Consider the following 16,346-nt stretch of genomic DNA (forward strand, 5'->3'; position numbering starts at 1 on the left):
TGCCCCACCTCTGCGATTGGATAATCCCCACAGAGTATCCGCCCCCGCCCCTGACACGCTCCGCCCTCTTCTTGATTTCGCCAATAGCACCATGGTATTTCTTTTGGGGGCGGTCTTCCCTTTTGTAAAGGCCATTAAACCTGTGAGCGACGGATGCACAGAGCCAATTAGACTCCGATCTGCCACATAGACTGATTCTGAAGCCGCCACTCCAGCCCCGCGACAGCGGCGCCGCCGGAAGTCGTAGTTTCCGCAGAGTCGCACTTGGGACAGCCTCCCAGGCCACGGGAGAGCCGAAGGACTACAAATCCCGATGGGCTCAGCGCCTGACACTTCCGGCTCGAGCGTCCTTTCCCTTTCTCAGCCGGCGGCCGAAGCGGCACGATGAAGAGGGAGGGTGGTCCTGCCACTCCCGGGCGGCCGTGGGCGGGTGAGTGTCCTCGCGGCGCGCCCGGCCGGGGCCTCGCGCCTCGGGGCCGCGCGGTGGGGCGGGAGCTGGGTGCTTCGGGGTCCGGCAAGGGGTTGAGCCTTGAGGGGCGGGGCTGAGTCGAAACAGGGTCTCCGCTCCTGTCCCTCTCCGCTTTGCGTGTCAGCCGACTTCTTGCTCGCTCCATTCTTTCTTTCTCTTCCTTTTTATTCATTCCTTCTTCTTGTGTTTATTGAGCGCGGCCGGGGTGGTCGACACTGTTGTAGGTGCCAGGAGACTGAGGAAAGCCTGATCCCAGTTCTCATAGGCTCTTATGGTGTAGGATTTCTCGGCCTCGCTACTGTTGACACTCAAGGCTAATCATTCTCTGCTGTACCTTGTAGGATGTTGAGCAGCATTCCTGGTCTCTACCTAGTAGGTACCAGTAACCTTCCCCACCCTCCGCTGTGACAACCAAAAAGAAAAAAAGTCTACAGACATTGCCAAACGTCTCCTGGGGGGACAGAATCCTCCCCCACCTTGAGAACCAGTGATCTAGAGGGAGGAAGTGCTGACAATACACTGACAGAATCATGTTGAATTGTGGTAGGTGCTATGAAAGAAACAGGCGCTGAGAAAGAAAGTACTTCAGGCTCTTGATAGGTTTGTGGGTGGGGTGGGGGGACCTACGGCAAGCAGACTGCCCCAGACCTTGCCCCAGACGTTGCTGGAAGAGCACATCAGGCAGAGGGAGCAAGATGTGCAAAGGCCTGGAGGTGCTGGAAAATCTGCCTCAAAGCAGGGCTCTAATGGGGACCTGCATCTGGCCAACCCACTGCCCCCGACTTTAGCATGGCCAGCCTGGGCCACACACCCCACTAGCTGCTAGCCACAGGGCCCAAGTGGGCAGAGACTCCAGCTATCCTGATCCACAACCCTTCCGAGTGTTTCCCAGGGAAAAGTGAGGGCAGCAGATCCTGGGCCTCCTCCAGGGCAGTGGGCTGGGGAGGGGTTCCCAACTAGCTGGCCTGCCCTCCCACACAGGCTGCTCAAGAAGCGGTCTGGTGGGTGTTTCCTAAAGAGGGCCTAGAGCATTGCAAGTGGCTCTTCAGGTCCACTGGACCGGGAGAGGACCCTAGAGCCTTGGAAAGCCAGATCCCTGTAACCCTTAGATACAGACAGAAGCAGACAAAGATCCCTGGGCCCCTCCCCTGGGTTCCCCTGAGGCTTCTGGGAACCAGCAGGGTGGGGACTTGGGGGTGGGGAGAAAGACCTTTTCTCATCCTCTTGCCCTCGCCCAGGTCTTCCTAGCCTGCCCAGCTCAAGACTTTTCCCAGTTTGGGAGAAGCCAGGCCCTCAGGCAAGTGAGTGTTCTTTCTCTAGTTGACAATTTCCTGACTGCCTGAGAGCCTCAGTTTGACTGTGGGGTAGGGGAGAGGCCTACTGCTCTGGGGGTCCAGGGTACATCCCCAGGACAGCTGGGCCAGAGCATCCCTATAGCTGGGGTTTTGGCCTGCAGGACAAGAAGATACCGTAACAGGAAGACTGTTGTTGCAAAATGCAGTCCTTGGGGGACTGGGCTGAGAGCATCTTGCTCAATTCTGAGATGCTTAGCAAGCAATCATTGTTGGGAACTGGGCGGAGCACACAGATGGGGGGCGCTGGATTGCAGCCCCAGGTCCTGCCCACCTCATCCCTGGCTGAACCCCTATGAACCCTGAAATGGTTCTCTCCCTCCTTTCCTGGCCCAGCTTGGCATGTGGGCCACTCTTGTAGGTCCCCCCAGCAGGTCGTGTGTCAGGGCTGTGGACCTGGCCATTGTTGGCCTCCCAGGACTTTCCAAGCGATTGCCCTGTGAGAGCCCCGCATGCCTTTCTGTTTACTTCACTTCATAGTGAGGGACGGCCAGACGCTTGCTCTCCCAGGCTGCAGTGACAGGCATGTAGGCACGCAGGACTCACGGGGGCTGGCGGCTGGCTGTGGTCCGGGGGTGGGGTGTCTGTTGGGGTCCTGGCCCTGGCCCTTGAGTGCTGTTCACTGGGGCCAGCATCTGGCCTCTCGGCCCTGGGAGCCTGCAGTTGAGGGAGCAGTTGGATTGTAAGATGCAGGTCAGTGTCAGCAATGGCCTCCCTGTGAGAGTCCCCAGCCTCCTCCCTGCCCTGTGGTGCTGAGACAGCAGCCAACCGAGAGCTTCCTGAGAGGGCAGAGTCCCAGAGCTCCTGTTTTGGGCTGTCCGGGCCTCACCCTGGCCAGGCGTCCTTACCTCCAAGCAGGGGCCCCTGGCACTTCCTGCTTAGTATGGAGACCAGCAGTGGTGCTGGAGGGGAGCCTTCCAAACAGGCAACATTTACACCTCTGCCTGAGAGCCTGGGATGGCCCATTCTCTGGAGACTCTGCCTTTCCTCCAGAGGACAGGCCACCAGGGAGTCTGGTCTGGGGCACACAGCCAAGCCCCTCAAGTCACAGTAAGAGGAGCGGTGGATAGGATGGGGTGGCTTTGGCCAAGCTCTCGGACACCCCTATTAGCCAGACCTAAAGGGCAGTCAGAGCATGGGGTTGGGGTGGTGCCTGGTGGCCATGCCAACTGCAGGGCCGGAAAGCTGTCCCAATGCAGACTGAGTTGTGAAGGCTAGGAGGGTGGTATTGCAGGTGGCATTTGAAGGAGCAGGGGAAAGGGAGGGACGTGGAGACATCAGGGACAACAGGCAGCTCGTGAGCACGGTGCGGAGACACTGAGCTCAGGAGCCATCCCCTCCCTGCAGACCCGTGGGTTGGGTTGTGGGACCCCTGGGTAGACCCCAGCACACTGCATTGCTCTGGTGTGTGTGGGAGGGCAGGGGGAGCATTGCCAGATGGGCCGGGTCAGCAGATCCTGATGGAGAAGGTGCCAGAACTGGTTGGACTGTGCCGTTGCCATCCGTGCTATACTCACCTTGGGAAGGGGCGGAGACTGTCTCTCGCCTTCTCCCAAGGTGTGGGGGGCTCAGCAGCCTTCCACCTGGAGCCTTAGTCCTGTGGGGCTTCCAGACCACAGGGCCCCCCACCCCACCTCCTATGGCACCACTGGGAGTAAGATGAGCCTGGCCTCCCTCCCTGTGGGGAGCCCAGCTTCAAGCCTGGGCCTTGTGGTTCAACATGGCCAACTCCATCACAGGAGGGGCAGGCGGGGCTGGTGACAGCAGACTGCTGTGAGTCCTGGCAGTGGGAAGACCACTGGAGGGTGGGAGCTGTCAGGCAATAGAGCAGCTCTTCCAGCTGTCCTCAGTGCCTCTAATCCCTTCCCCCACCTCCCCATACCCCTGGGTCTGCGCAGTGCTCCTGGGCCGCCCCGCCCCTCTCTTCTGAGGGCTGGAGCTGGGAGGCTGGAGATGATTCACATGATGCCTTCTCCCTGCCACCCGCCTGAGACCTGAGTCACACAGTTGCATGGCAAGGAGGCAGCCTTTGTCTCTGGGGTGGGTGACCTGCAGAAGGTGAAGAGTCAGCTCCTCTCTCGGGTCCTCCTCCTGCCCACGAGGGGCTTTCTCTCTGTGATGAGACTCGCGAGGAGGTGGGCTCCTGGTATACCACCCAACAGGTCATCTAAGGTGTGGCCAGTGTCTCTGCCATTGTGACAAGAAACAGGCATGTAACTGGTCACTCCGTGTGTGCACAGCCTTGGCCCCAGGGACATTTGACATGGGGCGGGGGGGGGGTGGCGGGGATGGCTCTCCACCCCTGGGTTTGAGCTGGGTGGGCATTTCCAAAGGGTTAAGCCTTAAAGGAAGGTAAAACTGAGTGCTGGTTTCCTGCCTGCACCAGGGCCTCCTCCCGTCCTCAGGTGGCACACCTGTGGGCAGGGAGGGGTGCAGACTGTGCCCCAGTGGACCTGTCCTTGTTGGTGCTGCTGATGGAAGGAGGTGGAAGCGTGCCCTGCCGTGGGCTGTCATGGGCGGGCCTGCCATGTGGAGTGGCCCTAGCCAGCTGACAGGCCTGACCGCGATGTCTGAAGTCCCACTTTGTGTTCCACCCACAGGAGAGGCTGCTGAAGAACCCTAGATGCCTCTCTAGAGCATGAGCTCGGGCAAAAGTGCCTGGTACAACCGCTTCTCTGGTGGACCTTCCAATCTTCCTACCCCAGACATCACCACTGGGGTAAGGGGCGCCTTGTGGGTAAGGGTCTGCCCTTTGTTCACAGCCCGCGGGTCCAGGGTCCCCCGGCGGAGGTGCTAGAGCTGTCGGTTTCTGCCTGGGGGCCCTGTGTGTGGGCTGTGATGCACGTACATGGGGTGTTGATGTGAAAGCGTGTCAGTGCATGTCCACATCCTCTGGAGTCAAAGCCAGGTCTCATCAGTTCTCTTTCCAGACCAGAATGGAGACGACCTTTGGGCCTGCCTTTTCGGCTGTCACCACGATCACCAAAGGTGAGCCTGTGAGCCCAGGCCAGCCCAGCTAGAATCTGGGCAGCCTTAACTCTGCCAGTGTCTGTGGGACTCTTCTTGGTGGTGTGGGGAGTGGGAGCTGGCATTGGAAAGAGGGCGGGTCAGTTTAGCAGCCCGGCCAGCCCACCGCCCTGCCGGCTAGGCGGGGGTCTGCAGCCCTGCTCCCTATGGCTCTGCTCTTGCCACTGTGTCCTTCTCCCCGACCCCAGCATCCCCCTTCCCCTTCTTTGTGGTACCTTGTTCATCACCTCTTCAAGAGGGCTGTCCCAGCACTCCGGGCACACCTGTCCCTTGTCACAATGACCTCTACTCATCCCTGCTCCAGGTTCCTAGCAGCCTCCAAGTTTGGGTTTGGGGACTGTGTGGGCATGGGTAGGAAATAAGGAGTGCTCTTGGGGTACTTCCTCAAGTCTGGTCCCACAACTGTGGCTCCAGTAACATGTGTTCAAGGAGGTCACGAGGAATTGGCACGTGAGGGCATGGTCTTCCCAGAGTCACAGAGGCGGGGGCCCGTCCTGTCAGGGCCAGGGTCTGGGGGAGGTTTGTGCATTTGCCTTTTTGGCTCTTGGCCCCTCGTAGGAGCATGTACCAGCTGCTAAGTGGTTTTCATGTTGCTTTTCCTTGGTTTCCTCTGTTGCTTTTCCTTGGTTTCCTCTGTTGCACGACGTGGTATAGTCACAGGGCCGCTGCACTCCTGCTCGTGCCAGCTCCTCTTTGTTGGTGGGTGACAGTTTCAGGGGCTCAGAAAGAGCCCTCTTTTTTTCTTAGATATTTTTTTCCTGAGGAAAAAGTAAATATCACTTCTAATCTCATCATCCAAGTAACTTTCTTTTCGTTTTACTCTTTATCTGAGGATATATTTATTGATTTTATTTTATTTTTTAAGATTGCATTTATTTATTTAGAGAGAGGGGAAGGGAAGGAGAAAGAGGGGGAGAGAAACATCAGTGGGTGGTTGCCCCTTATATGTCCTCAACTGGGGACCTGGCCTGCAACCCAGGCATGTGCCCTGACTGGGAATTGAACCAGCAACCCTTTGCTTCACAGGACCTTGCTCAATCCACTGAGCTACACCAGCCAGGGCATGTGTATTGATTTTAGAGGGAGGAAAGGGGAGAGGGAGACACACATCAACGTGGGAAAGAAATGTTGATCAGTTGCTTTCCGTAGGTGCCCCAGTGAGGATTGAGTCCACAATCTGGGTATGTGCCCTGACCGGGAATGGAACCCACGACCTTTAGGTGTATGGGACGATGCTCCCTTGCCAGGGCCCAAACACCTTTCTTAATTTCTCATCTACCCATAGAGATGGCACAGCCTTGTCATGGTAGTTGAAAGCTCAAGGGCAGTGAAGGATGGGCCGTCTTGCCCTTGTCCCACTCAGCGGGTTCCTAGCAGCCTCCATAGGTCAGAGCCATGTCTGGACGGTTGCAGCCTTTGGCTCCTCTCAGGATAGCCTACTGAAGCCCGTGTCGTAAATCTAGGCCTTAGGAGCTAGTTTTCATGACATCTGGCCCCACCTGGGGCCTGAGGCCAGGGAAAGCCACTCCTAGCTTCTGGCAGCCAGGCTGATGGGCAGTAGGAGAAGGGCATGAGCCTCCAGCAGCCTTGCCTGGAGGAAGCAAGAAGGCCAGTGGCTGGTTCTGGGGTTGTGTAGGAGCCAGGGTGGGGGGTGGGAAACTGGCACTGGAGCACCAGGCTGCCATCTTGGCCTCCATGTGCCAGCGGAGGAGCTTCACACCTCTCCATGTCTCGGTTTCCTCTATGGACTGAGACTATCAGAGAACGCACCTGGCAGGGTCTCCTTGAGGGTTAGATAAGATAATGTCCTAGCTCCGGCCAGGCGACCTTAGGTGTAATCACTCAGGTGTTGGCCTTGAGCCTCAGCTAGGCAAAGTAGCGTCAGGGTCAGGCTGGGTGCCGGGAGCTGGTTGTAGAGGCTGAGAGAAGACCCCTCCACCCCCACCCCCAGCCTGCCTGGGGGCTTCCGGGCTCAGCGCTAGGACTGTCCAGGGCAAGCTGAGCCCCATGGCAAAGTTCTAGTGATTAGGCCTGGGGAAGCCACCTCGGCCTGCACCCTTCCCACCTGCCTTGGCACTGGGGAGGGCTGAGAGCTAGTGATGGCCTACAGAGCAGCGCGGGCTCTCGCTGGAGGCATGGGGCCAGTCACGCTGTGCCCTGCTTAGGCACCTGCTGAGGATGAGGCGTTTTCCAGTTGCCCCCAGCCCCGCCCCAGCCGAGTTGCCGTCAAACCCAGAAGGAGGCAGTGGGAGCCAGCGTGGGTAAGGAGGCTTCCTAGAGAGGACTAACCAGATGTTCGGCCTCGTCTCTGACCCCCTGCTCGCTGCGGTGAGTCGGGCTCCCCCTGTGGCCCACGGTCACAGTACCCTGGCCCTCTTTTCTTGGCAGCCGATGGGACCAGCACGTACAAACAGCACCGCAGGACACCCTCCTCTTCCAGCACCCTTGCCTACTCCCCTCGGGACGAGGAGGACAGCATGGTAGGTCTGGGTCGTGCTCCCCGCTCCCTTCCTCCCAGGAGCCTCCCACCATGCCTTGACTGCTCGGGCCAGGCCCCAGGAGAGGATAGAGTGGGGGTACTTAGCCTGGAGGAGCCTTGAGCTATACAGTGTGTAGTGGGAAGTGAGCTGGTGGGACAGAGAGGATTGGCACGTGCGGATACTGTGAGGCCTGAGCACCAAGGCTGGATTGCATGGAGAGGTGGCCGTCAAGGACTGCTGGACCAGAGGGTGTGGTGCATTTGGCTCCATCTGGAGCTATTCAATCCATCTGGAGTGGGTAGGAGCCACAGGAAGCTCAATCAGGAGAGTCCCCATTATTTGAGCCCCTGTGCTGCCCCAGTAGAGGATGAGGGGTGGGTTGCCAGGTAGAGGCAAGAGGCCTGGGAAGGGGCCCCTGATGAGGGAGATGGGCCCCAGCAGATGGGAAAAGGAGGACAGGCCTGCAGAGTGAGAAAAGGGTTCGAGGCAAAGTGGGGGCTGGATGTCGGTGCCCAGGCTGTGTGGCTGGAGTCATAGTGGACACGTCCCGCCTGTCCACTGGCACTTGTTGCTGGGCTCTGGGCCTGCTGGGGAAGCAAGGACTGGTTCAGTGGGGGTGGGGCACATGAGCACCTTGAGCCTGGCCATCGTTGACCCGTCCTGTGCTCTGCTTTCTGCTTTCCCTTGGTGGTGGCCCTGACAAACTCTCCTGGGTCCCCTGCTCTCCCAGCCTCTCAGGATGGAAGGCTTCTCCTTATGCTGGGTTGCTCAGGCCTGTATTTTCTATTTAATAGGAAGAAAAGTTTTTCATTTACTTGAACACACATGCTCATGTGCCAGGCACTGCACTAGGCCCCCCGTAAGGACAAGTCACACAACTTGCCCCATTCTCTCCAGCTCTTCCTGCCTCAGTCTCCACAGCCTCTGGCTGGCCCACAGGAATGTGACTGAAATCAGGAGGCCCACCCTCCCATGGGGGCCTCCCAGGAAGCGGGGTGTGTGGTTGTGGTCCTGGCCTTGGTGGCTTGAAGGAAGTGGCACTGTGCTGTGAAGGCCCTGAGGCCATGGCTGCCTGGCCATCATCTCTGTTGGCTGCTGGGACCCTGGAAGCTGCCCCTCTATCTGCCCTGGGTGGCCGACAGTGCCAGGCCCTCACTCAGGAGGGCAGGCGGGCAGGGAAGAGTGGAGCCAGGCCCGGCCTGGCTTGCTTAGCCCAGCTCCTGTCTGGACCGCTCTTGCCCTCTGGCTCCCACTGCTGCCCGTTCATTGGTTTGACTCACTTCCTCCCTGGCCCCTTGTTTCTTGTGTAGCGTTTCTGTGCAGACTCACTACTTGGAATGCTGCAAGGGAGGTGGGCACAGCACTGGCGAGGGAAGTGCTCCTCTGGGCACACCAGGGACACGGGTCTCTGCTACCCTCGCTTGGGAATGCTGGGCCCTGGAAGTGGCCGGGCCTCTGTGTAGAGCTGGCACCACCCGGCCAAGCCTCCCTCTGCCCTCTGGCAGGTCCAACACCCCGAGCTGGTGGGGAGGGGATGGTTCCAACTGCCCCCACACCCACAGAGACTCAGAGGCAGTTGGGCACTGGAGCAGCGGGGACCGGGAGGGGCCTGTGGAGGCAGGAGGTTGGTGACTTTTGAATGAGGCTTCTGAGCATGAGGGGAGGAGTATGGGCACAGTGGCTCTTGAAGGGTCTCTTCTGGAGCATTCTAGGCCTAGAGGGGAGAAGGCACAGCTCCCCACTCCAGGGTTCCCCCAAATCTCATCTTTGGTGGCCCTGGCAGAGGCAGGCGCCATGGCCATCCCTCCTGCACTCAGAAACCTGGCCAGGGTTCAGTGCGTGTGTTTCCGCCTTCCCCGGGAGCCTCACTGGCCTGGCTCAGGGTCCCTGGCCAGGGAGGCCAGGCAGGCAGCTGAGCCTGGCAGGTACCTGGAGCCTCTTCTGGCCAGCCTTCATTCCCTTCATTCTAGCAGTGTGGGGCTGTGCCTGCCCTGGGATTGGCTGCTTGGAGATGCCCCCTCTGCAGCCACATTCCCTCACGGGAAGCAGGAAGCAGGCCCAGCGTGTCCTCGCAGAATTGAATAGCAGGAAGTCTCTCCATTTACACAAAGAAAGTTGGCAGGCGTGAGTGGGTGGCCCAACAGGGCCTGGATTGCTGGACAGGAGCGGGCCTGGGCATTGTACCCGCTCCCCATGCGCACACCATGGCCCCTGTGGCCTGAGTGCGCATCCGCTCGAATGGGGTGGCCCTGGGGCCCCCAGCCCTCAGTGTGCACGGGGGCTTGGCCCCCCCCACTGACGGGCGCCTGTCTTCATGCTGCAGCCCCCCATCAGTACCCCACGCCGCTCTGACTCCGCCATCTCCGTCCGCTCCCTGCACTCCGAGTCCAGCATGTCCCTGCGCTCCACGTTCTCACTGCCCGAGGAGGAGGAGGAGCCGGTAGGTGTGGTGGCCACAGGGTGGGCTCAGCACAGATAACTCCAAGGGACCCTCACTGTGCTGTGGCAGCGGGGGTGGGGGGCACTTTCCTCCAGGCACAGTGAGGGAGTGGAAGGGCCTGGTGAGAGCCCTCCATCCTCTCTGGTCCATACCAGGACCCCAGGCCAGGTCCCTGTGCATGTTCTTCCTACTCCCCACCCCAAGGGCTTTCCAGGGACCTGTGTGGGGTCCTTTCTTGTTGCCATACTATGCAGAGGGTAGGTGCTGGCAGGCCAAGGGCACACCTGGAGGGGTCTTCCGTACTTGGGCCCCCTCAAGTTCAGGCCCAACACCCGGCCTCAGCAGGTTCCTTTTGGGACACACACCCAGCTAAGGGGCCCCCACCCTGAGAGGGTAGCCCAGGCCTGTAGGGGAAGGGGCTGGGTCTCCCCCTACCCCCACATCAGCACCCCTGGCCCGTCCTCATTTGCCCTGCCTGGTTCTAGGAGCCACTGGTATTTGCGGAGCAGCTCTCGGTGAAGCTGTGCTGCCAGCTCTGCTGTAGTGTGTTCAAGGACCCTGTGATCACCACGTGTGGGGTGAGGCCGCCTGTCCCCTCCCTGACCACTACACCACCTCGGGGCTGGGTGTGCTGCCAGCCCCATTCATGTGGAGCCTGGGCCTTGGTCACAGGCCTGGTCTGGCCATCCAGCAGAAGCCCTCTGCAGTGTGTGTGGGGGTTGGTGGCTGTGGCTGCACCCCAACTTTATCCATTGTCTCCACAGCATACATTCTGTCGAAGATGCGCCTTAAAATCAGGTAGGGCCCTTTCAGACCCAGGCCTGGCTGCCTTGTTTCCCAGCTGGCGGGGCAGCCCCTCCAAGGGCGTCCCAGCCCAGGCCCAGCACTGATTGTGCCCCTGGCTGCACAGCGGCTTCTCCCTAGTCCTGCACAGCGTCCATGGTGCAGGTGGCAGTGGCCTCTAGGCACGCTCGGGCCAGGCCTGAGATGTTGGCCAGCAGAGCAGAGCAGAGCCCCAGCTCGGGGCTCCCTGGGCTCCACACCCGCTCTCCCTGGTGGAGGCTGCCCTCACTGTCCTGGCTGCTGCCTCACAATCTAATGCCTTAGTAGCATCCAGGCACCCCTGCAGGGCCACAGACTGGGTCCCCTCCTCTGTCCCAGCCCTCTGGGACCTGTCCTGTGACCTTGGGTCAACTGAGAGGCCTCATCCGGCAGTCATTCTGGGTGGCCTGCTCATGCGCCCCTCCTATTCTGGGCACCTCAGAGGGGCGGATAGACAGGTGAATCAAGGCCCTGACAGGGTCTCAGCCCACCAGCCGGGGAAGCAGGTCCCAGGCCACTCACCAGGGAGCAGAGCTGCCAGGGGAGGGGCCGGCTGGGCGGGCCGTGGGGTCAGCACACCCTCCCCTCCAGAGAAGTGCCCCGTGGACAATGCCAAGCTGACGGTGGTGGTGAACAACATCGCTGTGGCCGAGCAGATCGGGGAGCTGTCCATCCACTGCAGACATGGCTGTCGGGCAGCAGGGGTCGGGAAGCCTACTGTCTTTGAGGTGGACCCCCGAGGGTGCCCCTTCACCATTAAGCTCAGTGCCCGGAAGTAAGTGCTCCCCTGAGCCCCCAGCTCTCCACCAGTCAGGGGTGCTAAAACATGGTGCCTCTGGGGACTCAGCCTGTTCCGTGCCGTGCCTCTCCCAGGGACCACGAGAGCAGCTGCGACTATAGGCCTGTGCGGTGCCCCAACAACCCGAACTGCCCACCCCTTCTCAAGATGAACCTGGAGGCCCATCTCAAAGAGTGCGAGCACATCAAATGTCCCCACTCCAAGTACGGGTGAGTGGGCGGGGGTGGGCTCCAGGGGGCTGCCCTGGGGCAGGGGTGGGCGGGCAGGGGGGCGGGGGCCTGGGCTGGCATTCACCATCCCTCCTTCAGCAAACCTTTGTTGAGATCCACCTGTGTGCCGGGCACTGGGGAGACAGCCAGGGTCCCTGGGGAGATGGACCTTAGCGGGAGCCACACCGTCGACTATGTAATTATAAACCGAGGTACAGGTGCTGCGAAGGAGAGACCTGAGCCCCATGGGGACACTGAGGGGCCAGAGCGGTTGGGGAGCCGGGAGTGTCCAGGGAGGGCGTGCAATGGGAGGTAACGAGCGAGTGAGCATGAGCCAGGGAAACACCAGGGCAGGGGCATCCGACAGCTGGGCCAGCAGTGGTGGACTTGAGCAACTGGCCAGAGTTGAGAGCAGATGGGAGGTAGGGTGGGAAAAGAGGCAGGCTGATGAAGGGTGTGGAGGGGCCCTTGAAGAGTTTTGAGCAGGAGTGAAATGATAGGGTATCCATTGCAGAGTGGCCTGCTGCATGCTGGTGGAAGCAAGACAGATGGGTAGGCTTGCAGGTGTGGAGAGGATGGTGGCCCATCTGGGGTGCCCTGGGCCCAAAAGTGGGATTCAAGAGAGAGTCTTGGGGTTGAGGAGGAAGAAGGGCCCTGGTGTGCAGGCTGGTGAGCAAGGGGGCAAGCAGCCATCCTGTCCTTCCAGGTGCACATTCATTGGGAACCAGGACACATATGAGACACACCTGGAGACCTGCCGCTTTGAGGGCCTGAAGGAGTTCCTGCAGCAGACAGATGACCGCTTCCATGAGATGCATGTGGCGTTGGCCCAGAAGGACCAGGAGATTGCCTTCCTACGCTCCATGCTAGGCAAGCTCTCAGAGAAGATTGACCAGCTGGAGAAGAGCCTGGAGCTCAAATTTGGTGAGAGCCCCTTCCAGAGGGGGTGGGGGTACAGCTGCTCCCTCTGGTCCCTTACACTGTCTCCCCTGCCACTCAGATGTCCTGGATGAAAACCAGAGCAAGCTGAGCGAGGACCTCATGGAGTTCCGCAGGGATGCATCCATGTTGAACGTGAGCGGGCGAGGGACAGATGCAGGGAGGTTGGGCAGGGTGGGGGACACAGGACTGTTCCCCTCTGGCTGGGGCCCAGCAGGAGGCTTGCCCTGCTCAGGATTAGGTGTCTGTACTGGGGAGGGCTGCCGCTGCATCTGCCCCGCCCTGGCTGAGCTCAGGCTGGTGGGCAGGGGGACTGTGAAGCCACATCCACCATGCCCTCCATTCTTGGCCTTGCAGGATGAGCTGTCCCACATCAATGCACGGCTGAACATGGGCATTCTAGGATGTGAGTATGGGCCCCCTGCTGCTCCCACCACTCTCCCCGGGGACTCCCTGTCCCTTACCAGGTCCTCCTGTCTCTGCAGCCTATGACCCACAGCAGATCTTCAAGTGCAAAGGAACCTTTGTGGGCCACCAGGGCCCTGTCTGGTGTCTCTGCGTCTACTCCATGGGGGACCTGCTCTTCAGTGGCTCCTCTGACAAGACCATCAAGGTGGGTGGGGTCCTGCCTAGGTGAGCCTGGCTGGCTGGAGGGCGGGTACTGCCCATGGGTGAGTCTTCTCCCAGGCAGGGCTTTCTCCCTGAGGATGGCTTGCTTCCTGGGTCCCACCCTTCCAGCCCCAGCACCTGGCTGATCTTGCCGGGATCCACCTGACTCTGGTCTCTGTAGGTATGGGACACATGTACCACCTACAAGTGCCAGAAGACGTTGGAGGGCCATGATGGCATTGTGCTGGCTCTGTGCATCCAGGGGTGAGTGCAAGCGTGCGTGTGCCCACTGACCACAGGGGCCCACGTGGAACCGGGGACACGAGACCCCATGCTGCTGCCCCATGGGCTATGAGCTCAAGCCTGTGCAGCCACATGCCAAAATGTGGCTGTATCTATCCCTCCTGTGAGGCACTTATGCTCTTGAGCAGGATGGGCTCTCGGGCAGTAGCATGGGGGCCCCCCATCTCTGACACTGCACATTCACAAAGCAGAGGCCTGGCGCGGGAGTGCCTCAGGCAGCCAGGGGACAGAGATGGGACGTCACAAAGCAGAAGCAGGAGCTCAGCTGTGGTTGGCCTGGGTATAGCTCGGGGATAGGACCACGGAGCGGCTGACCCACCTACCTCCCTGCCCCCATGGTGGCCCCTTCTAGACCTCTCTTGTCTTACGTCATGAGATGCTGTGTTGTGGACATGAGTGAGTGTGAGGGGGAGAGAAGGATTCTGGGTCATAGGAAGCAGCAGCCCGACTGCCGGCGCACTAACTAGATAATTACCACCCAGCTCACCTGTCGGACTCTTGCCACACCAGCACCAGGGTTTGGGCCTCCACCTCCAGTGTCCCCTCACTGAGACAGGAACACTGAGGCTGGGCTTAAAGCAGCAGCAGTGGCCTTGGCACTGCCCCAAACTGCCAATTCCTGGTGGCCAGTGCTACCTCGGCCTCAGGGCGGTGTCAGTGAGGACGGTGGCTTCTCCTGCCCTGACACCTTAGCTTTGCTTCCCCAGGTGCAAGCTCTACAGCGGCTCAGCAGACTGCACCATCATCGTGAGTGGGGCCTGCGGGAGGGCCAGGCCGCGCCGGTGTCTGGGAGCCCCGGGCACACTGTGCCACTGGGGCCTGGGCTCGTGGCAGCAGGGCCGGCGTCTGAGGCTTCCTGTCCTCCCACCTGCCAGGTGTGGGATATCCAGAACCTGCAGAAAGTGAACACAATCCGGGCCCACGACAACCCAGTGTGCACGCTGGTCTCTTCACACAACATGCTCTTCAGCGGCTCCCTGAAGGCCATCAAGGTCAGGCAAGGCGGTGTGTGTGCACGTGCCAGGCATTGGGGTGCTGGTTGCCTGGCCACCCAGCCCATACTCATGGCCATCCCCACAGGTCTGGGACATCGTAGGCACTGAGCTGAAGCTAAAGAAGGAGCTAACGGGCCTCAACCACTGGGTGCGGGCCCTCGTGGCTGCCCAGAGCTACCTGTATAGTGGCTCCTACCAGACAATCAAGGTACTCCTGTGCCAAACTCACAGTGGCGGGTCCCCTCCCTGTACCAGTACTGCCCTGCCTCCTTCCCACCCTAGCTGGGGGACCCTCACCCCCCCTGGGTGGTCAGTGGGCTGCCCACAGTGTCTGAAGCCCCTGAGGCCCTGGGGATAAGGCACCTGGCTTGGGACCAAGTGACCTAGTGGCCTGCACTTCCCTATAGATCTGGGACATCCGGACCCTCGACTGCATCCATGTCCTGCAGACGTCTGGTGGCAGTGTATACTCTATCGCCGTGACAAATCACCACATTGTTTGTGGCACCTACGAGAACCTCATCCACGTAAGGGTGGACACCTAGGGGTAGGGCCTGACTCTGGGCCCCTGTCCCCTCCATTGGTGTCTCTGACCTGTCTGTGCCATCACCCCAGGTGTGGGACATCGAGTCCAAGGAGCAGGTGCGAACCCTGACAGGCCACGTCGGCACTGTGTATGCCTTGGCGGTCATCTCGACACCGGACCAGACCAAAGTCTTCAGCGCGTCCTATGATCGGTCTCTCAGGGTCTGTGCTGGCCTGGTGGCATTGGGAGGCTCAGGGTGGGTTGCCAGGCCTGGGCGCATCCTCACGTCTCATGTGCCCCCAGGTCTGGAGTATGGACAACATGATATGCACGCAGACCCTGCTGCGGCACCAGGGCAGTGTAACTGCGCTGGCTGTGTCCCGGGGCCGGCTCTTCTCAGGGGCTGTGGACAGCACTGTGAAGGTCAGCGTCTTGGCTTGGGTCATCCAATGGGGCTGGCTGCACTTGTGGAGCAAGGGGTTGGGGGTGAGGAGCCAGGAGTCCTGAGGAGGTGTGAACAGCAGCTGGTGTTGGGGCAGGCTGGCCAAACAGGCACCTGAAACAGCCTTCCTCTGCAGGTTTGGACTTGCTGACAATACAGGCCAGCTCTCGGCTGCTTCTGGGCCCACCCTAGGCCTATCCACGCCAGGCTGGCCACATGGGTGGTGTCAGGGTCTCTGCCTGCCCATTTGGGGATAGGCAGGCAGGCTCATCTGGCCAGGCAGTGCCCTCCCGATCCTGCGTCTGGTGAGCATCCCTGTCTGCCTGGTTCTGTCATCATCGCTGCCAGGACAGGGCCCAGCCCCTCTTTCTACACTCCAGGTATCATGCTCGTCCGGCCCACCCTCCAGCCTCATTCCTGATGGACTGCAGGGCCTTTGTACTCAACTTTTCTATTGTTTTTAGACTGTACATAGATTTGATTACTTTCTGATTGAAATAAAAGCTGCACAGTTCTGACCAGTGTGGCTCAGTTGGTTGGGCATCATCCTGCAAAGTGAAAGGTCGTGGGTTCAATTCCCAGTCAGGGCACATGCCTGGGTTGGGGGTTTGTTCTCTGAGAAGCAACTGATGGATGTTTCTCTCTCACACTGATGTTTCTCTCCTCTTTCTCCCTCCCTTCCCCTCTCTCTAAAAATAAATAAAATAGTTTAAAAAAAAAAAAGAAAAGCTACAAACTGTGGCTGTGAGTGGGGATGGTCCTGGGGTGAGGGAGAGGCTGCCTGAGGACACTGGCATGCCCAGGTACCAGCAGCAGGTGGCTGGTGGAGGGGGGCACAAAAAGGTTCCCACTGTCTCTCACCCCAGGACACAGCCCTGTCAGTGACTTCTCCCTGTCAGGAACAGCCTAGCCCCCTCTTTTCCCAATACACACC

At 59.9% G+C, this 16,346-nt stretch overlaps 1 protein-coding gene across 8 annotated transcripts; it reads left to right on the forward strand.

Annotated features, from left to right (window-relative positions):
• Positions 1-326: 326 nt before the first annotated feature.
• Positions 327-15,930, forward strand: TRAF7 (TNF receptor associated factor 7). Of its 8 annotated transcripts, XM_037034462.1 has the most exons (22): positions 328-430; positions 3,720-3,861; positions 4,422-4,540; positions 4,740-4,809; positions 7,237-7,328; positions 9,652-9,768; positions 10,254-10,346; positions 10,533-10,566; positions 11,182-11,365; positions 11,464-11,598; positions 12,305-12,522; positions 12,599-12,672; positions 12,895-12,943; positions 13,023-13,150; positions 13,328-13,410; positions 14,157-14,196; positions 14,325-14,441; positions 14,530-14,652; positions 14,852-14,971; positions 15,060-15,191; positions 15,274-15,393; positions 15,549-15,930. In XM_037034462.1, exons 3-22 carry the CDS (start codon positions 4,460-4,462, stop codon positions 15,561-15,563), a joined length of 2,025 nt encoding a protein of 674 aa, XP_036890357.1. In that variant the 5' UTR covers positions 328-430; positions 3,720-3,861; positions 4,422-4,459; the 3' UTR covers positions 15,564-15,930. The 8 variants fall into 8 exon arrangements, with proteins under 8 accessions (XP_036890355.1, XP_036890358.1, XP_036890359.1 ...); XM_037034460.1 differs by lacking the exon at positions 3,720-3,861 and having other exon boundaries at positions 327-430; XM_037034463.1 differs by lacking the exon at positions 3,720-3,861 and having other exon boundaries at positions 327-430; positions 11,464-11,592.
• The last annotated feature ends 416 nt before the right edge of the window (positions 15,931-16,346 follow it).

This window comes from Sturnira hondurensis, unplaced genomic scaffold (assembly GCF_014824575.4).
Source record: "Sturnira hondurensis isolate 20B ecotype Veracruz unplaced genomic scaffold, ASM1482457v3 Scaffold0022179, whole genome shotgun sequence".
Classification (NCBI taxonomy): Eukaryota; Metazoa; Chordata; class Mammalia; order Chiroptera; family Phyllostomidae; genus Sturnira; species Sturnira hondurensis.

What these genes read in the sequence shown, in the direction of transcription:
- TRAF7 (XM_037034460.1), top strand. Translation starts at nt 4,460, where the DNA reads ATGAGCTCGGGCAAAAGTGCCTGGTACAACCGCTTCTCTGGTGGACCT. An exon ending in GGGACGAGGAGGACAGCATG is followed by an intron (nt 7,329 to 9,651) that starts GTAGGTCTGGGT and finishes TTCATGCTGCAG; the next exon opens with CCCCCCATCAGTACCCCACG. An exon ending in CCTATGATCGGTCTCTCAGG is followed by an intron (nt 15,192 to 15,273) that starts GTCTGTGCTGGC and finishes ATGTGCCCCCAG; the next exon opens with GTCTGGAGTATGGACAACAT.